This window comes from Natator depressus, chromosome 3, assembly GCF_965152275.1.
Source record: "Natator depressus isolate rNatDep1 chromosome 3, rNatDep2.hap1, whole genome shotgun sequence".
NCBI classification, from domain to species: Eukaryota; Metazoa; Chordata; order Testudines; family Cheloniidae; genus Natator; species Natator depressus.
The window spans coordinates 192843298-192865646 of record NC_134236.1 but is presented as its reverse complement, the minus strand read 5'-3'; the positions used below and the strand labels follow the sequence as shown (position 1 = coordinate 192865646).

General features: G+C 42.5%; 1 protein-coding gene across 4 annotated transcripts in view; it reads left to right on the top strand.

Moving 5' to 3' along the window:
• Window positions 1-22349, top strand: part of MEIS1 (Meis homeobox 1) — a 123597-nt gene that overhangs the window by 3404 nt on the left and 97844 nt on the right. For all 4 annotated transcript variants that reach the window (XM_074949554.1, XM_074949555.1, XM_074949552.1 and 1 more), the window contains exons 3-6: window positions 920-1061; window positions 1482-1532; window positions 2290-2340; window positions 3643-3789. In XM_074949554.1, coding sequence (XP_074805655.1) covers window positions 920-1061; window positions 1482-1532; window positions 2290-2340; window positions 3643-3789 — 391 coding nt within the window. The remainder of the gene's footprint in view (window positions 1-919; window positions 1062-1481; window positions 1533-2289; window positions 2341-3642; window positions 3790-22349) is intronic.

The window sequence follows — 22349 nt, the reverse complement described above, 5'->3', positions numbered from 1 at the left end:
TTTGAAGCAAAACCATCCCATCATGCAGTTTCTTTATCTCATTATCACAAAGCTGTAGGATTTGTTTAAACTCCATTCAGGATTCTCTGGAATAGTTATGAAATCCCAGAAATTGAACGCATTTTGTAATCAAATCAAATATTAAATTTTCAGTTTAGCTTTTATAGCTAGTAAATGACTTTAAACGTCTCCTTAAGAGTTACTCAAGCTAGCAAAAATCAAAGCACTTGGCTTACACATTTCTAAGGTCGGTATCATTGTGCAATATTATATAGCAAAAAGAGGGGTGAGCAGCGCCTGTATTGAGTAACTTGCGGAGGGTGTGTGTGGGGGGGGGGGGGGAGATGATGACCCAAATAAAAGCGTGCTCTGCCAACTGAAGTGAATGTAAATGGATCGCTGGATCGCTCGTGCTACCCGAATTGGGGCAACTCACTGGCAGTTTGGCTGGTCTTCGAAGTTAACAGCTCTCATTTTGAACATTATCATTACCGATGCCAAGGGGGATTTGCACGTTCCACACCCGAGTCCAAAAAACTGGGGTTTGCTTGGGTTGATTTTTTTTTAATCCAGAAAGTCCGCAATTTGAAGGGGAGTTAAAAATAATAATAATTAAAAAAAAAAAAAAAGAAAGGAAAGTTAATTCAAAATGGCTGCTGGAACCGCTTTGGTTTTATTCATAGCAAATGTTAACAATTTCTCTGGCCAGATATGCTGAAGCGATCATCAGATACAGTCCATGGCTCAGGGCCTTCGACTTCAGGTCTCTCGGTTGAAGGGTAGGTGAGCTATGATTGCGGGAGGGGGTGCAGCTGGGGTGGTGGTAGTGGGCTTGCTAAAAGATCACCTTGGATGTTTCTCCCCCACTTATTCTGGGACTAACCATTGTCTTGTTTGTGACTATTGTATTTTCTTTCAGACACCCCCTGTTCCCTCTTTTAGCACTGATTTTTGAGAAATGTGAATTAGCTACATGCACTCCCCGGGAGCCCGGGGTAGCGGGAGGCGATGTTTGCTCCTCAGAGTCTTTCAATGAAGACATAGCAGTGTTCGCCAAACAGGTCAGCAAAACCGTGCTGGGGGGAAAAAAAAACCTCTAACATAACAAGAAAACAAGTCTCCGTTAAAAAAAAATTCATAGCCCCCCCCATACTGCCAGAAATAAATCAATACAGTCTCGATTGTACCATCTCAATAAATAAATAAAGAAGATATTTTTTTAAACTTTGCTTATAGGGATGTGCAGCTCACAGAAGACGGAGAGTAGCTAGATAGATGTAACTAATAATGTCTGTGGGTATTTTCAGTGCATTTGATTCATTTGTTTAAGTGTTTATATGATGTACTTAATCTAACAGTCAGAGCTTTGAAGGAAAGGTTACATAATGGACCCGACAGTGTAATGAAGCAAGAAATAATAACGTCTGCTTTTTCTGTTTCCATATTTCAAATCTTTTTTTCCTCCCCTTTCTTATATTTAGATCCGAGCAGAAAAACCCCTCTTTTCCTCTAATCCTGAACTGGATAACTTGGTAAGAGTTAATAGCGCTCCCCTTTTATTTCTCTGCCCTCTGGAGAGAGATGGTGCTAGGCTTTGACAAGGATTTGGGGCTCTAAATGGAAATTTTGTCGCGTGGATCTTTTTAATTACAAGTAATCCAGGGCAGTAATTCCGTGTTAAGTAAAATCACGTAACGAAGTACATAAAGAAAGCCCCATCCAAATGAGAGTTTGGGGTCTTTATGGCAGACTTGCCCTGCCCAAGCAGTGCATGGATTGATCTACGAATGTATCAGTGTATCTGAGGTCTCCACATACCCCCCCCCCCCCGCACCTTTAAAATAGCTTTATGGGAAATGTAAACAGTGACTATGGATAGAGATGAATAGTTTAACTAACCGACCTAAAATGAAGTCAAGTTTTTTTTTTAAAGGCTAAACAAATACTTTGCCTCTGCATTAGGAATATTTTCTCCTCCTTTGCAAAGCGAGGGTCCAACGACGTCGCAATAGATTGCACTTTTTGAAGGAAATGTTTACGATCCGTATAATTTAGCTACTTCATTGCAATAGGATTTTTTGTTAACTCTAGCTCGCTTCTTGTTAAACAGCGTACAAAGCCACTGCTATTAAGTTTTAGTGTTATTGCCATAAATCAAAACAACTTTTTTATTTACCACTACTACTAAAAAAAAAACAACTGAAGTTATAGACGACAGAAGGGGCAGCTGTGGGGATCTACCGCAACTCAGGAATGAGATAGATGCTCCTGTTGTTTGTGTCTTTGCAGATGATTCAAGCCATACAAGTATTAAGGTTTCATCTATTGGAATTAGAGAAGGTAATTTTTTTTCTCCCTTCCTCCTACGTTTCAGTATTGCTGAAGTTCAAGCTTCTGGTAAATTTGCATAAATGTCTTTCTGTCTGGTAATTAGTGTCAAGACCAATCTTAGCGTCCATTTCTCTTCGCAGTTTAATTACAATTTCAGCCTCTAAAACCGGGCTCACAAACGACCCGGCCTTGTGTTCATGTTAATACCTTGCTGGCTTTGTTATCAATAGTTGCAGTTCTGTGTGTTGCAGATGATATTCTGAATGTTGTTTGTTTGTTTGTTTGTTTCAGCCACGCCTCGGAGATTGTTTTTGGTGAAGGTGCTTTGTTTAGTTTCAGTTAGTTTGGTCGAGATTTTTTTAAGAGCCATCTGCAGGTCACAGTCAGGGCACAGATTGTCCTGTAACGTTTTGCAGAGACAAAGCCGAATTGATAGCTGTGGCAGTTCCTTGATTCTGTGAATGCTGTATGCCTCTAAGCTAAGAGAGAACAGAGAATATGCAGGCTTAATTCTGTTCCCCTCCATATTCTGGAAATCTCAGCAATAATAATAATAATTAATAATAATAACAATATGAAGGCAATGTAATTCAAACCAACATTCAGTTGAACGCACGTTCAGGTTTCCAGTGGATTTTTATATGTAATTGATAGCTGGCCTACAAGAGAATCCCCCTTTCTCCAGAAAATAAACATTTCGAGAGGTTTTTAAATGCTTGAAAAGTTTCTTTAGAACCCCCAGCCATTTTATCTACCCATAACGGGCAGGTTGTTTTCACTGTACATGAAAAGTGTTAAAATATGCCCACTAATAGGGGAAACTCAAGAACAAATATATTACAGCGATTTGGGATTTAAGGTCATGGATGCCTATAATGTATTTCAGTATAGTGCATCCAGGGTTTTTTTTTTTAAATCCCTTTCTCTCTTCATACTCTTTGGAAAGGTTTTATGATGAAATAAGTGGTTGAAATTAAATAGTTTACCTTAAATGTCACCCATGCAGGTCACCTCTCTCATGGCCACAGCTCCGGGAGCAGATGAATTTAACACGGGTGTTGAATATGTTGTAGCCTGTGAATCATCTTGTCACTGTCAATTTTCTGGGATATCTTTATTTTGTGAGAAAAGAAAGTTATTCCTAATTCTGGATGCGTCTAGAGGTCTCCGGGGGATAATTGCTGTGTGTTCCCCCCATTTAGAACTTTTGATGTCACAAGGCTGGGGGAAGGGTTGGTTGATTGCACTTGTCAATTTCACTTATGTACTCCTGATTATATTTTCATTTTTTTTACCTCTGTCATAATGTAGGTACACGAATTATGTGACAATTTCTGCCACCGGTATATTAGCTGTTTGAAAGGAAAAATGCCAATCGATTTGGTGATAGACGACAGAGAAGGCGGATCAAAATCAGACAGTGAAGACATAACAAGATCAGCAAATCTAACAGATCAGGTATGATGATCTCTCCAGTGTTGCACACGCTGAAATTTGTATGCAGATCGCTTGCTGGGTCACTACGCCTCCTTTTATTATTTGCATATGATTAAGTCCCTTTTAGATAAATTTCCATCGAAATGAAAATTTTTGAATAATGTGGCTATTATTGCTTCATTAAGGCTTGCTCCCGGATTCGACCTGGCGAGATGAGCTTGTAAAAGCATTGCCTGCAAACTTGACCTGTTTCTTGTCGCTTTTAATTTTTGTCTTTATTTTATTTATCCTTTATAATAATAGAAGCGTTAGGCGTGAATCGCAGGCTTCTGGATGCTTAGGAAGGAATAGCTGAAGCCACTTAGAAAAATAATAATAAAATCCGAGATAGGTGGTCCAGGGAAGACAGAGAGTGTTTGAAATCTAGCAAATACTGGCTATTTTCCTCCTGTCTCTACGGTTCATTAGTCTGTCTTGTCAGTTTTCCTTGGCCGAGCGCTTTTAGACCTCAGTGAACATTGCTTTGTGCACAGCCTGCCTGCTGCAAGCGACCCCATTTTATTTTACTTAATAGAAAAATAAAACCAGACCAAGGTTTTAATTTATTTTCATTGAACTTTCAAGTTTTTCAAACTGTCTCCTTTAGAAAAAAATACAGTTTAGTGGCTTTTAGGATGTCTGTGTTAAAGCTGGGATAGACCAAACCCTAGAGGCTTCGACACCCAATGTGTGCATATAGTGACGACTTGTGTTCGCTGCTTTCCCTTAGTGGCTTGTAGTGTGATTTGTGTGTGTGTGTGTGGGGGGGGGGGGGGGTTAATTTCAAGAGGTTACCAAAGCGAAATCAAGCTTCTAAAACATTAAAGTGGACGAGCCTTGGCGTTTCGAGCTCCTTGTTTGTGAATTGTAACGTTTTAATGGTTGGTTGTTTATGATTAGAAATAGTATTTGGCTCAGGGGAAAAAAAAACACCCAACAACTAAAAACTATGATCTGGTTCCTATATACAATTCTAGGTGTAATGAGGCTGACTCTGGAGGCTTCCTTTTGTTAAAGCAAGGCGCAGTCAAGCAGACAGGAGTTTTCTTAGCTGCTTTGCCATTATCAAGAACACTGTCAACCAGGAGTTATTTTATAGATTACTTGCAAAAAGGTGCACTATACTTCAGCTTTGGTAGGAGCTCAAATGTTCGTTTGTTTTTTTTTTATGTACGAGAAAGAAGCAAAGATTATCGGATTGTTATTAATGTAGCGGTAGAACAGAAGAATGGTTTGACTTAAGGCATGAACTTGCAAGAAACCCAGTTTTTAATTATACTGAGAATGTAAAAGCTTTCAACTATTTGTAAACGTTAGCATGACTCTCTCAACTTTTTTAATGAGACATTGAAAACAAGATGGAAACATGGGCATTGCTTCTGTCTGGTTGACTTGCATCCTACATAACTATTATAACGTCTAAAATGAGGGAACTGTTAAATTCAGATCTCGATTAGGAAAACTCGGATAGCTGCTGTTGAATAAAAATTGTAATCCAACAAGTCTAACTAGAAAATGGGTTTCTAAAAGCTCTGGAGTGCTGGGTACATAAAGCTATTTGAGCAAATTACAAGAATCGCTTAGGGGCACGAATGAAATCAACACTTTAATTGCCTCCAAAATGAAGATTTATACCCCATTCTCCCAACGAATCATTATTTTATTAAAGTGAAAGCTGAAGAAATGAAGTTGTAGTTTGGGGTGTTGTGTTTTTTTTAGAAGGCTGAGAGGCTTGATATACATTCATTGCGCTCCCGTGGTAAGATTCACCTTGTGCCCCGCTTGTTAGCAATTTACCTTCAGGGAGTGGCTTGCAAAGATTGCCGTCTAGATAGCGAGGCCAAATTGTCTTAGGGTGGCCAAAACAAAAGTTCATGCTTTGAACTTGGGAGTTGTGGTCCCACTGCTTATGCGATAGGTGTGACATTTGAATGTGTCACCTCCGGGTTGCCCCGTTTGGTAGGTGTTGGCTTCGGAAGGTTGAAGGAGGCTGGAAGGCGGGGATGCTTTCTGGTCTTTAATTCCCCTCCGCGTTAGGCTGTGCTTGGAGAGGGCGAGGGAGGAGAGCGGCACATGTGTCTTTCCCCTCTCCCAAGCGGCGGGAGGTGTTCCAGGGCGTGCGGCTCCGAAGTTGCGAGGTTCCCAGGGCAGCGGGCGCGGGCTGCGAAGAAGCGTCCAAGCGGGACTGTACCGCGCGTTGGGGGAGGTGGGGGGATGAAAAGAGAAGGGTCCCGCTCCGCCCGCTTGTGCATGCGGCCCAGCCCGTTTGGAACCCGTGTGGCTGTCGGCGTCGGGCCGCGCTGACAAACGCCGCTCCCCTTCGGGTGCTTCGTGAGCCGGAGCGCGCCGAGTTAGCTAATTAACCCCTCTGTCTCTAGAGCCCGGCCGCGTTTCGCTGCAGCCGCCTTTTGCCCCGGGAGGGACAGCCGGGCGCTTGGAAAGCTGGCCGCTCCTTGCACTCCTGGCACTGCTGCGTCCCCCTCGCTGCTGCCTTCCCGCGCTCCCTCCTCCGGAGCCCTCGAAACCCCGGGCGTGACATCCCTGGGACGTGCTTGAGGGCTTGGGTCACTGCCTGCGCCCTCTTCCGCTGGGCACTGGCTAACCGCCCCCCAGCGCACGAGTTCCCTTCCCTGCCCCGCCCGCCAAGGCCCGGGGCCGCGCTGAGGGGTTAGAGGGCGCGTGTCGGGGCGAGGGCTGCAGGCGGGGGAGGAGAGCGGCTTGGGGGCGGGGGGGCACTCGGATTACGGAGAGGGGAGGGGGCGCATTGTTGGCACTGGGGGCAGGCGGGTTGGAGAGCGCGTGCAGGGAGGCCCTGCGGGGTGCAGGAGTGGAGAGGAAGGGGGTTTGGGGGCGCACTGGGCCCTGCGGGGGGGAGAGGAAGGGGGCTTGGGGACGCACTGGGCCCTGCGGGGGAGGGAGAGGAAGGGGGCTTGGGGGCGCACTGGACCCTGCGGGGGGAGAGGAAGGGACGTTTAGGGGCGCACTGGGCCCTGCTGGGGAGAAGGGGGTTTGGGGGCGCACTGGGCCCTGCGGGGGAGAAGAAGGGAGTTTGGGGGCGCACTGGGCCCTGCGGGGGAGAAGAAGGGAGATTGGGGGCGCACTGGGCCCTGCGGGGGGAGAGAAAGGGGGTTGGGGACGCACTGGGCCCCGCGGGGGTAGAGGAAGGGGGTTTGGGGGCGCACTGGGCCCCGCGGGGGTAGAGGAAGGGGAGTTTGGGGGAGCACTGGGCCCTGCGGGGGGAGGGGAAGGGAGTTTGGGGGCGCACTGGGCTCTGCGGGGGGAAGAGGAAGGGGGTTTGGGGGCGCACTGGGCCCTGCGGGGGTAGAGGAAGGGGGTTTGGGGGCGCACTGGGCCCTGCGGGGGGAGGGGAAGGGAGTTTGGGGGCGCACTGGGCTCTGCGGGGTAGAGGAAGGGGGTTTGGGGGCGCACTGGGCCCTGCGGGGGTAGAGGAAGGGGGTTTGGGGGCGCACTGGGCCCTGCGGGGGTAGAGGAAGGGGGTTTGGGGGCGCACTGGGCCCTGCGGGGGGAGAGGAAGGGGAGTTTGGAGGCGCACTGGGCCTTGCGGGGGGGAGAGAGGAAGGGAGTTTGGGGGCGCACTGGGCCCTGCGGGGGAGTGAGAGGAAGGGGGTTTGGAGGCGCACTGGGCCCTGCGGGGGAGAGGGGAAGGGAGTTTGGGGGCGCACTGGGCCCTGCGGGGGAGTGAGAGGAAGGGGGTTTGGAGGCGCACTGGGCCCTGCGGGGGGGGAAAGGAAGGGGGTTTGGGGGCGCACTGGGCCCTGCGGGGGGAAGGGGAAGGGGGTTTGGGGGCGCACTGGGCCCTGCGGGGGGGAGAGGAAGGGGAGTTTGGGGGCGCACTGGGCCCTGCGGGGGGGAGAGGAAGGGGAGTTTGGGGGCGCACTGGGCCCTGCGGGGGGGTGAGAGGAAGGGGGTTTGGAGGCGCACTGGGCCCTGGGGGGGGGAGAGAGGAAGGGGGTTTGGAGGCGCACTGGGCCCTGCGGGGGTAGAGGAAGGGGGTTTGGGGGCGCACTGGGCCCTGCGGGGGGGTGAGAGGAAGGGGAGCTTGGGGGCGCACTGGGCCCTGCGGGGGGGAGAGGAAGGGGAGCTTGGGGGCGCACTGGGCCCCGCGGGGGGAGGGAGGACAGGGGTAAATGGAGTCAGTAGGGGGCCAGCCTTGGGGACGGGGCCGTCTCCCTGCGGAGACTGCGCTAGCGGCGAGTGGGTGACATGGAGCTGGAGGTCGCCTCCCTGTTGGGGTCCCGCTGAGCGTTAGCCCGGCTCTGCCCGCTTGTCCCTGCGCGCTCGCGGGAGCGGGCAGCGAAACTCCACTTGAGGAACCGGAGCGAGTCCGCGGCCGGACGCGCCACTGGGAAAGGGAAGCGGGCGAGGTTCCCTCTCCCTCAGGCCGCGGGCTCTTTGCTGGCTTGCGCCTGGGGCGCGGTGGCAGCGCGCGGGAGAGGCGAAAGCCCTCCTGTCCCCAAGTCCTCCCCTCGGGAAGGTGATAAAAAGCAAACCCTTGAAATGCGCGTCCAGGGGCGAGCCCGCCTGGAGAGGTTAAAGACGAGCAGGGAACCACACAGCGCTGGAGCCAGCCGCTGTGCTGCTTGGGTTAATTATCCAATGGGGGCAAGGGAAAGGGTTGGGTTTAAGAGGTAAAAAAACAAAAACAAAAAAAAACAAGGAAAAAAAACAAGAAAAAAGGTGGTCTGGGGAGTTTAGCTGCAAATTGGTGCGTGGGTCACTGAGCCCTGGCTCTCGAGCATGCTCGCCCACGGTGTGAGAGGGAAAAGGGACACGGCGTATGCTCAGCACGGCCGTAAGGGACCCAATGGCTTGTTTGGGGGCTGGAGAAGCTGCAGCTCAGTTGTGACACAAACGAGGTCGCTCTGAGATGCTGTGATGAGCATGGGGGGGGGGGGGGGAGGCTAAGACATACGTTCCGGCGATTTTATTTTGTGTCCGGCGTGGCACTGGAAGGCAGCAAGGTAGTCAAAGGGTCCCTTTGTCGGGCTGCTGTTTAAACGCAAAGACTTGGGGACATCTCTCTCACTTCCATTGACCTGGCTTGATGGGTGGGTGCGAAGGGTTTTACTTCTGCCCTAATGGCCTGGTTACAAAAGGCTCCAGCGCAGCAGCATCAGAATGGTTGGTGCTCAGCTTTGAGAGGATTAGATGAGTTACCGTCCAACTTTTTATTTTCGGTGGTTGGGCTGCTTAGTTCTCGCTCTTATTCATGGAAACATGTCTACAGAATCCAAGGGGAGACTAGTTTTGGATCCCGCAGTTCTTACTCCGGGGAATTAACTTCACTGGAAGTTTTTGCCCCAGTAAGGACTGCTGTATCTGGTCCTTAATGATTAAATAATAAGGTGTTGACTGCTTACACTGATCTGGCTAATTAGGATGTGCCTCCAAGGTCATTTATTGGTCTGTACCTCTTTGAAATACAAGTTGTGCCCTGCTTTTGTTGCTGTTGTGGTTACTCCATGAGTAGGTTAGATTGGTCAGTTTTGAATTCAGAAATTGAAGTATGTGGAGCTGCTCATGTGTACTTTTGAGAGTAATAAATGAGTAAGTATGTAAAAGCTTTTATAATGGATTTAATTACATTTTCTTATAGTGTGCATTGTAAAGGTCTCAGTTATTAGGGTTTTTTTTAAAAAAAATATTGTTTTTCTCCTATTTATTCTTTCCTTATAGGCCCCTCAGTGCTAGTGTTCTTAAGTCTCACGGTTAATGGAAAGCTATGACACTAATGCTAGATTTTGCAAAGGAAAGCCCCATAACACTAACCATTGTTCAGTGATTTAACTAGCTCAGTGGCAATAGGTCACTAAAACATCCCTCTCCCACAAGAGTGACCCCATTGCCTGCTATTATGGAACCTGTAGAGTTGTTGTTTACCATTGTTACGATTTGCAGAGTAAAAGGCAGTTGTGTTTTTTCTTGGAAGAATTAAACTCAGGATCAGCAAGTACCCTTGTCTTTAAAAAACCTGGTTGAAGTATTATCCTAATCATACAACTTTCAAAATACACTATTTAAAATCATTAACTCTCAAACATTTGCAGTTTAAATTTTTTAATGTTTGTTATAGCCCTAAAAGATTGAAAACACAGCTGTTGCTTGGTGTTGGTAGGAAAATGATATAGTGCAACTCCACACTATAAAACACAAAGAGTGTCTGTAGCTGCATAATAGAAATTCCGTTTCTTAGTTTAACATATTTGAATTACCTATTACCATGGGTTTGTTTTCTATAAAGTTACTACACCTTGGCTCTCAGGTACTATAGTCTGAACTGTAAAAGATTATGATAATTACTTTACAATAATGCGTATATATAGGTAGCTTTTATAAATCGGCTTTTTAAAAAGAACACAATATAAAAAAGAAGCTAACACAAATTCAGATAAAGTATGTCAGTAGTATGTGACAGCTTTTATTGGGACAATGGTATTTTCTTATGTAAAATAAACTTGTTGAACAAATATAAAATACTAAAGTTTGACTAAATGATCATTTAATCATACACAAGCCAATTATGTATACAGAAAATTTTAAAGGAAAGTTGGCAATCGGCCGAATTCCTATAGGGACTAGCAGGGAAATGATCAAAAAACGAACATGAAATAAGACTTCCTGTAAGAAGGTCCATAATTCAACATTATTTGATGCCACTGTCAGGGAAATTGTTGAAGGATAGTAAACTGATATTAGAATCTCAGTCATTTTTGTTACAGTCTTAAATGTTTGCAACTGTGGCATTTTAGATGGTCCCTTTTGGATTGTACTTTGTCATATTTATAATAAAGCTACTGTTGTATTTATATTGTAATAGTTTTTTTTTTAAAAATACACACCTTTACCGAACTTCTCTAAACACAGGGCAATTATGTAGTATCTTTTTTCCAAACTGAAATATTATTGAAAAGCAGGATTCTTTTACAAATGAGTTATAAAACAGGATCCATTATATAGAATATCAGATAGTTGTCAGGATATCTAGGGCAAAGACACATTATGATTAAAATAATTCTCCAAAATATTTTGAATATTAGTTTTAGTGTGTAGTAGATACCAAAGCAATGTGCCTTGGAAAAAATAACTACTGAAATATGTTATTGTATTTTTACCTTAGTTTAATTTTTGTGGTTAGCCTCAAACCATGGCTGTTAAAAATCTGCTTGAAGCTGAGACTGTTATTGTCTTTGATATATGTTTGTGCTCAGATACTATGGTGATGGGCACCAATATAAATAAGATAGTAAATAAAATGCAAAATGTATAGAACTGTATAATAAAAGTTAAGGTAACCCATAAAGATCTGACATGAACCCAACACATAATAATACTTTTAAAAAAGAGAAAGGGGAAAAAAAGAGAGAGAATTACATTTGTCACTCTGATTTCAAATCCCACACTGGGCCTGAGTACCCCTTTCTGCTCTTGTATAATTGATTTGCTGCAATATTTAGGAGCTGTTACAATGTATAACTTTTGCTGCTGTTTATGGATGGATGGGACACGTTAATTACATCCAAGACCTGCTGGTATATGTTCAGAAATGGGATTGAAATGTTGCCTATCAAAATAAGACTTCATGTCATACACGCTAAGGCAGCCAAATACATTGTTAAATAGTTATGAGAATTAATATATTTATTTTTAATGTATAGCTTCTTTTTGGATTTAAAAAATCTTTTCTAAAAGAAAAAGAGTACTAAGAGGCAATGATTAACCAGTTCATTTTTTGTAATGGACTTAAGGCCCAAGCCTTCCAACCCTAACTACTAAACATAATGCATACTATATTCAGCGGTGAGGGTTTGCATGATCAGATCCAACTTATTGTATAGTTTTATTTTTCAAAATTAAGTCATGTTTGCTATAAAAACTTCACTTGAAATCTTGATGATTTTGTTTATGCAGCATTTCTAAATGAAATCCAGCCAAACTTCTTTCAAACTTTAAAAATGTATGCATCTATTTTTAATCTTTATTATAAATTATTGTGAGCATACCAGGATGTGCGCTTGCAGACATGATCTCTCTGTGTGTGTGTATATATATGTATGTATGTATGTGTGCACACCAACCCACATTCTATTTCATGATAAAGTTACTACATTCACTGTCACTCAATGGTGTACACATACGTTGTGGGGGGGCGGGGCGGGGAAAGCTTTACATTATTTCTAATCTTTATAGCTGAGGGATTGATTCTTCCCTCGATACTCATACACAGCTACCAATAAAGTTAATAGGATTTACGTACACACACTGAAGGGTGAACAGAGGCCTGAGTGAGCAATATTAGTGCTCTTGACTTAAAAAAAAAAATCAAATTACATCACACTCAATCAAAATGAGTAACTGTAGCTCTTACTAATAAATACTGCTTTAAAAACAGCTTAACATTTAATGAAAATCCCATAAAACTTATTTAACATATGGAATCTTTTCTGCTTTCTTTTTTGTCCATTTGAAAAAATAGCAGAGTAAATATTTAAATTTTGTTAATATATTTAATTTTTTTCTGTTTTTAAAATAAATTATGTATGCCAATTACGAAGACAGACATGGACTGTCTAGATATTTAAATTCTTGCACATTCTTAATTCCAACCTAGAAATAATATTATCTTTACAAATGATAGAATGCAATACAATTCAGTGCTATCTGTTACTCCAGGCATGTTAACTCTATCTCTTTATGCTGGTAACTTATAACCAACATTGACTCCTATGGCAGTTTGCAAATTTAGTTTTGATATTGGTTTTTCTCCAAATGTAGCTGTATTTTAAGAAAGTAACTCCAACTTGTAATAGTTTGCCTATTTTTTGTTTTTTGTTTCTTTGAAACGTACGCTGATTGGCTAGGTTGTGTCTATCCCACCATTAAGACCTATAGCATGAATTAAAAATAACATGCTGGTTGTAACTTTGAATTTCCTTGTTTGTATTTATGTGCTCTTTCATTTTCCTTTTATTTCCCCTAAAAGGAGAAAAAGCTTAACCCAAACTCAGGAACATAAGTGGAAGTTGAATTTTTGCAGTTCATTGTACTTTCTTTCTTTCTAAATTTAGGTCTGATCACTGGAAAACCTCAGTACAGCCTATCATGTCTAGTTAGGGTAGTTAGAGTCTGGCATCTGTTAGTGTGTGGATTCTTGACATGTTAGATCCATATCAGCTTCCTCAGACTCAACATGTCAAGTCTTCTTGTTGTTTGTTGCGTTTTTGGGGGGCGGGGGTGGAAAGGGGGGGACATTAGCAGGTAAAGAGCAAGAAAGTGTTTTCAATCGAAGGCCTATGTGCTTTGCATATTATTCTGAATATGAATTAACATATATTGTAGCCGAATATGCTTTTATGGCTGTAATTGCATTCTGGAAATAGAGGTTTATAATAGCAGATCAACATAGTCTTAAAAAAATCCACTATTTTCAAAATTAACGAGACACTGTTTAAAATAGAAATTTGTCCTAACTATAGTATTTTTAAAATTACTGTAAACACAATCTGGTTGAACTTATTCCATGGAGGCTGCCTTTTTCCTTCTAACAGACAGGAAGTAAGAGAAATTAGGCAGGAACAAATTCATTTTTGATCAAATTCTGACAGCCTTCCTTGTGATTAACCAGTGGAACAAGCTATCAAAGGAAGTGGTGGATTCTTCATCTCTTGAGGTTTTCAAATCAAGACTGGATGCCTTTCTGGAAGATGTGCTTTAGCCAAACACAGATTTATTGGCCTCAATACGGGAGTGACTGGGAGAAATTTAACATCCTGTGACAAACAGGAGATCAGAGTAGAAGATCTAATTGTCCCTTTTATCATTAAACGCTATGAATCTATGGGCTTATCTGTACGAGAACTTTCAGGACTAGTCTACACTGAAAAAATTACATTGGCATAGCTGCATTTCTCTGGGGTATGTACTGACCTAATCCTTGGTGTAGACCGCGCTAGGTTGATGGACGAATTCTTCTGTCGATCTACCTACCGTCTCTTGGGCAGGTCGATTACCTACAGCAAGGGGAGAGCCCTTCCTGTCACTGTAATAAGTGTCTGCACTGAAGAGCTACAGTGGCACAGCTGTAGTGTTTTAAGTGTAGGCATAGCCTCCAAATTAATTTTAACTTTTAACTAAAGGTATAAAGTTTAAGTGTATTAAACCCCTATGTAGATGCTCTCATTCAGAAGTAAAGCGTCCTTAATTCACTTCATCTTAATCCCCTTTGAAGGAGGATTAAGTTAAACAAAACTAAGGGCACTTTACTTCTGAATGAGAGCGTCCACACAAGGATTAAATGTGCTTTAAGTTCACACCTTCAACTTCACACCTTTTGTAATTCATCTTTACTTTTCTGAATTTCCCCATTTAGCTATGCCCTGTGTTGAGTAGAGCTTTACTTTGCAAGTAGTCTGGGAACCTTATCTCAAAGGTACTACTCAGTGTGACTAAAGATGCCATAATATAACCCTTTGAGAGTAATTTTATATGTGTGTATATATAAAGTATTTTTCAGATAGGTTAAAAACAAAATTGCCTTTACCTGAAAAATACTTTATATTCGTGTGTGTATTAGTAAGTATTTTTCAGGTAAAGGCAATTTTGTGTTCAAATTAAACTAAAATATATAAATATGTTCAAGTTACGTGATGCCAAGGAATTTCAGCTGAAATTAGATAACTTGCCCCTCCTTTCTGAGACATAGCATACTCTAATTTCTGTCCCTTTCCCTACTGTTGCAGAAATAGTGTGTCAACCCAAGCTCTGAAAGCATTATGACTCTGAGGGATATCTCTGAGTCATAGTTCTTCCCTGTCTGCTTCCTTTCTCCTGCTTAGCTACGCTGGCCATTGAGTAGAGATGTTGAAGCCAAGGTCTCACTTGTTCTCCACCCAGTTGCTCTGGGGAAACAGTGAGCAGGAGAATAAACCTGCTTGTTCTTATGTGTCCGGACTGAAGAGCATCAACTGATGTAGCTAAAAAAGGGATCAGAGATTAGAGAGAGAGAGAGAGTTTCTCAGTGAGGTAACCCAGATTATCTATCTTCTGTTGAAATTCCTGGATGCTGACTGGCAATAAAATAAAGAATTACAAACTGAAAACAGTGCTGCCTGACAAATAATGCTAAAAAGTATATTGAAAGCTATTTTAAAGTAAGTTTCGAAGTTCAGTTGTTTTCTTCCTATCCTACTTTCTCTTATGTCTTGACTGTTGTTACCATGAAAATGGCAGCCTTTGTGGAATAAACTCGGACATGGACGTTAAAGTATTTCAGAATTTTTATGAGCTTCTTAAATAATTTGTTTCAAATTGCTACTACATTTTTTTTCTATGTTTACCTATACATTGTTTAGACCAAAGCCTGCAAATGCTGCCAGGTGCTGTGCTTTGCCTGGCTGGATCCACTGTGACAAAGTGAACAGGACTGTTGACATTAGTAAGCAATACACTCAGAACTGTTTGTAGGGTTAACTTTTAGGAAAGGTTTTATCAGTTGGAACACCTATAAATAACTACCTTTCACCCCAAATCACCAGATGATTGTGTTCTCTTTTCAAAGAGAGTTTGCATGAGAAAGTTTTCAGTGAACATAATACCTTTTCCATATACACACAATTGTATAGACTGGCTGTAGTTCTACTTTACTCATAGTTTCTTCATGAAATGTCCAGTCCAGCGCTCACTGTAGCAAATGGAAATACTCCTGTTGACATCAGTGAGCATTGGCTCAGGCCTTAATACTTTATTGTCAGCTCAAGCCTTATTTTAATGTAAAGCAAATATGTGTGCAGGCCCTCTTTGCTGAAATAACCAGGTCAACACTGTTTCAGCAATAGAGGCTGAGATATTCTGTTGGTTAAAAGAACCATCAGTGATATGTTTTTAAAAAATACTAACAGTAAAGCAGTGGCCGATGACATCACAGTTAATGTACTGTTTTCAAACAGCTGAACAAAATGAAAAGCAGTGGTATTAAATCCTGCCATTCAGAGTTAATTTAAGTTCTTCTGCAAGCTTCTCTCATATGGATATGGTATAAATGCCCACTTATGCTCTGATTTAAATTCCTGGCCCTTAACAAAGAAAATTATTGTATTATGTGTAAAAAGCTGTATTAATGCAATCTCCTGACTTTATTTTAACTGTGAAATTTTAACTTTGAATTTTAATTGTATTTTGTTTTTGTATTTACTTTTGTTTTGTTTTCTTTTTTTTTTTAAAGAAAAAAATGAATTACTCATGCTATTTAATGCTGGCTTTTAAGCGGTTCTAATTCCAATTAGGCTTTGAAGTTGTTGAAGAAAGGGCAGAAGAAGGGTGAATTCAAACCTTTGCTATTACTAGTGTTTGTTGGTAACTTTTGCAAGGCTGGGTTAACAGGGAAGTTACCTATGTTGTGATGGTTGGATCTGGGCAAATGGAAAAGATAGAACTCTAAAGCTGAATTGTGAATTGGGGCATGTGGTTGGAGGGGAGATGGTGTGAGTAATCCTACCCTACTCCACTAATTTAGGCCTTGTCTACATTGGGCATTTCAGACAGCAACATTAGCATAGACAGGCTGATCAGAAATTTGCACCAGTACAGTTTTCACTGCTTAGAACCAGATATCAGGGCAAATCACAGTATTGCCTGTCTACACTAGAAGTACGCAGAGAAGGAGTAAAGTCTTTAACTCCATCCTTGGTATTACATACCACTCGCTCACTGTACTGTTACAATCTACGGGGATTTCGCTGATTTATAGTGGAATCTCAGGCAGCACCCTAGGGTAGCTAGGTGCCCAGTTTTTGACCAGAAAGTGCGTTCAAAAAGGGGGCCCAACAGTGTCTGGTTACTGTGAGCAGGGGAGGCGCTGGGTCATAGCTCATGCCAGCCCCTACTCAGCCAGGGCTGGCTCCTACCTGGGTCGGGCAGCTGCAGCTCCCAGCCCTGGCTCTGCAGGTGAGTCTCTCCTGACCCAGGTGGGGGTGGGAGGGGAAAAGCAGTGAGAGACAGAGGGTAGGGGGGCAGAGGAGTGGATGGGGGTGGGGCCTCAGGGACAGGGAGGTTCCGGCACACCTGCTGGAGTGTCCGATTTTTAAATATTACCAAGTTGGCAACCCTAAGCACTACAGGCGTATTCTCTTAAATGTACAGCAATCATTGGCTGTGATCTCATCAGATCTCACAAGTTAAGGATTGGATATCGTCAATCCTTGGACAGGAGCTCTCTAAGGAAGACCCAGGTGCTGCTGGAAGCAATGCTAGCAACTTAGTTAATCTTGCCTCTGATTCAGAATTGAGTCAGTGTCTCAACCTGATGCAAAGAAGCTGCTGCTGTAGGTACTGATTTTTGGAGGAAACATGAAATTGTGGTCTTGATCATTCATGAAAAAAATCCCAGGGTACCATGCAAAAGAGAGTCACTTTGTGTAAGCAGTGGGTTGGCCAAATTCCAGTTTGGGTCAAGTGGCAAAATCTTGATTGCTTTCTCTCTTATTTCTGTTACGTGTTGTTGCTATGTGCATGAATTCTGCCTTGGAGGTTACTGCGTATCAATGGAGGGTGAGGTTATGCCTTTATAGATGAAGAACCAAATTCTGACTACAATAGAGCCAAACAGCTTAATTTGGCTTGGTCTGAGAAGTAACATATACATGTGGACCATGGCCCATTATATTATGCATAGTTTTTGTCCCTGAAAATCTGGAGGGTGTCCTCTCCATGACTTTTGGTAAGGGCCAGAATAAGGTGGTGCTCATGTCCAGTAAGTGCAATAGCAGTGGTGTTACGTGCATGTGCCCAGTCAGGATTTGGCCCATAGTTTGTGTGGAGTGATATGGGGACATACCTATGTGTTTTTAAGCACGCAACTTAACCACTGTATTCCTCAGTTTCTCCATCGGTGAAAAGGGATTAACACTACTCACTCAGGTTCATGGGTGGGGGAGTGGGGGAGAGGGCTTTTGTGGCTGAATGTTTGAAATCCTTACCTAAAGGTGCTAAATGATTACAGTAATAGATTATATTTAGGTTTCAGAGTAGCAGCCATGTTAGTCTGTATTCGCAAAAAGAAAAGGAGTACTTGTGGCACCTTAGAGACTAACCAATTTATTTGAGCATAAGCTTTCGTGAGCTACGGATCGGATGCATCCGATGAAGTGAGCTGTAGCTCGTAAAAGCTTATGCTCAAATAAATTGGTTAGTCTCTAAGGTGCCACAAGTACTCCTTTTCTTTTTGCGAATACAGACTAACACGGCTGCTACTCTGAAACTTGCCAGTTCTAGCTGTCTCATAAGTGGCCAGGAGCATGCTCTCATCTTTGCTGACTCATGCAGTTAGCCCAGCATGGTACAGAAGATATGCACTGCATCCAAGGAGAGTGGGGTGGAGTCCTTCTCTTCTCCTGGAGAATATTAAACATATATTTTATATTTTGCATTGTAACTTAAATGAGTAAAATCAGCAATTGGCAGGGAAAGTGAAACACTAAACACCAAACAAATGCGTAAATATCAATACCAAATATATCATGTGAACTTTTGTTTATATACAAAGCAAAAACATTACTGCAGGTGATTTTTGTTGCAAAGCATTATGAAGTTGAGCAGTTGACCTGCTTAAGGGTCAGCCACAAGTGATGGAGAATCTGAATTGTGGAGATTCCAGTTTGTAAGCCCTCTGGAGATAAATGGACAGTGTGTTTTGGAATGCATGACTTCTAGAGTGCTTTGAAATGCAGTGGTGCTAGTCCTCTTAATGCTTTAAAGGTCAGCAAAACACTTTGCACTCAATATGGCATTTTACAGGTATGTAGTATAGCTTTGGACAGAGGCATAATGATGATCAAGCTTATTAGCTTTCATAATTATGGAGTTACTGTAATTTTGAACAATCTGGAGACGAAATAGTTTTTTATTGAGTTCTGATATATGCTAACTAGCCTAAAATAATTTTATAGATGTGACATCAGCTCACAGTTCCTGGCTGTAGTGTAACTATAATGAAATATGGCTTCTAATCAATAATGGCCAGCTTCTGATACCCATACTCATGCTGAATAGCACATTAATCCATTAATAATCCCACTGATGTCTGAGATTATTCATGGATTAAAGTGCTACTCAGAGTGAGTAAGCATATCTGAGTTTACCCCAAAGTTTTTAGTATATAAAGTATTGTGATGTTGCAACCACACCTCCCATAATCATACTTTTTAGTAACTTTTCTAAGAAAGATTTCAGTGCTATCTTAAAATGTGGTTCTTGTTACAGAAAATATCCACGAGATTCTTTTTTTTTTTTGAGGGGGGGGGAAGGTGGGGAAGAACAGAGAGAGGAAGGTAGATATTCACATTGTGGATAAGCTGAAAGGTGATTTTCCTTGTTATAGTTTTGAATTAATCAGCGCATGAAATACTAAACAGTAGAATTGTGATTGTCCTGACAGATATTGGGTCTGATGATCCAGAGTGGTGCTTAATACCCTTCATTCTTTCTGAACTCACTAGGGACTTGTGTGTGATCAGCCCATCTCAAGACCAGGCACATTAAGTTACAGTGATGTTAGCAGAACCTGTGTGTGTGTGTGAGAGACTTCAAAAAAAATTGTCTGGAGTTGATTTTTATAGTGAAACTATTTTTCCTTTTGTGGAAAAAAGGGCAGAGATTAACTGTATTCTCTACTGAAGATAGCTTTCATCAAACTGAGGAGACAGTAGATTTACACTATTATAGGTTCCCTCTGGCTGGAATTTCTACCTTAAAGTACATTATAGATGAGAGAGAAATCCTGCATCATGATCAGCTGCAATCAGTTAAACTGACAGGTCATACTATAATTATTGTTTACGTCAGAGGTAAATACTGGGGTATGGAGCAGTGTCAACCAATTGGAAGGCATATTGTGATTGATTCCATTGCTCCACAGATTTCAGGGGTGTTAGTTAAAACTACCCCACATTGCAGCCACGTGGACTTACAGATGAGAGCAGAAATAAAACGTAAAACTTAAACCTCCTGTTCCTAAGCACACCTTCGACTCCCTTACCACAACCACAAGAGGAACTTTTGGGTGGCCTCTGAGTCAATTTTTTGTCACTCTTCCAAAAGAAAATTTAACTATCCACCATGACCATAGCGCTGTGAACAGCAGTGACCTTAAGATTTTGCAGAGGGTAATAAAGAATTCATAGAGGGTCTCAAAACTTTACTGATTGGCTTTATATACAGAGATGGGGATGGGAGTGGCATCTGCTTCAAGAAAAGTAGAGTCAACTGCCTATGATGGAATCTGTGCATAGGAAAGAATGCAAGCATGCGTGCGCGCGTGCGCACACACACACACACGTCTTCCAAGGTCTTTCAAATAAGCTGGAGGTCTGGATCCTTGAGACTCCATCTGATAGCGGTTTGTTTGTGTATTCTGGTTATCTCTGGCTTCTTCCCCCCACCCCCGCTCCCCAGTTTTTTAACTATAATGCTCTAAGTAGCCACATAAGTGCTCAAAGTAGCCCTTCCTCTCCCTGCTAATCTTACAGCGATGTAGGACTAATAAGTACAATAACAGAAAAGAGCAGAAATAAATTTGCTAACTTAAAAATAATCTATCTTTGCTTATCAGTCTTCCATTGGTTTCTCTTCTTTCATGTCCCACCCATTTGGTTTGTCGCCATTTTCTTTTATTTTCTCATTTATGCCTGCTGTTCTTTATTTTTAATTCTTTACCTTTCTTTGAAAAGCACCATCTCCTCATTCTTGCTTTCATAGTCACCCCATTCTTGACCAGCAGTCCTTTTGCTCTCTTTCCCATGTCACATTCTCTTCTTCTTTGTAAAATCCTGGGCCCATTGTAATAAATGGTAAAACTCTCATTGACTTCCAGGGCCAGGACTTCATCCTCTTTCTTGTTTGCGTTCACCTGTATACATTTTCTCTCCACCATCTTTCATCTGTTTCTCTTTCATTATAAAATTCTATTTATATAGCACTTTCAGTGTTGCAACACCCTGTGATATATGTATATCAGAGAGTGGTGATACCATATTTTTAAATAAAAGGAAACTTAAATAGGAAGCTTGTGACTTAGCCAAGGCTACAGAGCAAGGATCAGTATTCAGGAGCCCCAGGATGCTTTCTGCTTCTTAGTCGAGTAGGCCTTGTCACCTCTGTTAAGTTTCCCTTTGTGGCTGTGCAGCTTAGCTCCAGGCTTGCCTCTCAAGTGTATCCCATTTTGAGGAATGTTACTCATTTTAGTCTCAAAGTTTCCATTCCATACGAACTTGGTCTCCCCTTGCTGCTTCTGTTTAAATTTCTAGCATCTGAAATAGTCACAAAACTGAGGTTATAGAAAAGTTATTTACACCAAAGGAGGGAATCTCACAGCATTTTATGTTTCCTGCATCAGTCATTATTTTGTCCCCCTCATTTTTGGTCGTTGTCACACATTACATTTCCCAGTTAGTCTTGGCAAGTTGAAAAGTATGGCTGTGGGCTGCCAACTGGCAGCCTGAGCCCCATAAAAAGCTGCTCAGATAGCACAATCACCAACTAGTCTGGGGTCTTCTCAGAAAATCAAAAGACTTGTGGTTGTGGATTTCATGGTCCCCAAACACCAGCACTTGGCAACTGTATGGAGGACAGAATAAATAATGGTTTGGGGGGGGGTTTTTTGTTTTTTTTTTTTTAAGAAAAAAAATCATCAAAACAAACTTTCAGCCCTAGCAATTGGCTTATATTTTTAAGGATTTCTTCCCAATGGAAAAGGTTAGAAACTTTTTTTTAATTAAAGAAAATTTAGGATTATCTTGTAATTACCAGGGGTTCAAAAATCAGGTGGGGTAAGGCCTGTATGGGTAGTGAAGACCATATCTGCTTATCACTTGAGCCCAAGGAGAATCTAAGGCATAGCAGTATTAGGGTTTATATCCTCTGTTGGCTGCAGCCACTAGAACAGTGGTTCTCAGCCTATTTATCATTGTGGGCAGCATATGTAGCCCATAAATGTGTTATCCAATATTACCTGTATAGCCCTGAGGATGTCACATGGGTGGCAGCTGTGTGCTGATTGGGCCGCAAGTGGCCCACGGGCTGCAGGTTGAGAACCACTGCACTAGAAGGTGATTCTCTCTCTCACACGCACTTCAGCAGCTGTGATATTCGATCCAGTAGAGGGAGGGGGACACAGATAGATATAACAACCAGACTGTTACAATATAATAGAGAGTGCATCCTGATGGGTGGCTGATAAGTTGAGCTCCCAGGCGGTGGATACCATGAAGTCAAACAAGACATCGCTCTTGTTAAGCAACCCCTGTCTGAAAAGACTATCCTATAATAGACACCAAACATAGTGAACAGAACCATCTTTTTTAGATGGTTACCTGCAGTAGACAACCTTTTTTTGTCAGTTCATGGAGTGATTGGTCAGAGCATGTTTTCTCGACCTCAGTCTTCACCTGCTCTTTATTAATCATTTGTACCATGGTAACACCTGGAGCCGCAGTCACGGGCTAGGACCCAATTGTGCTAGATGCTGTACAAAT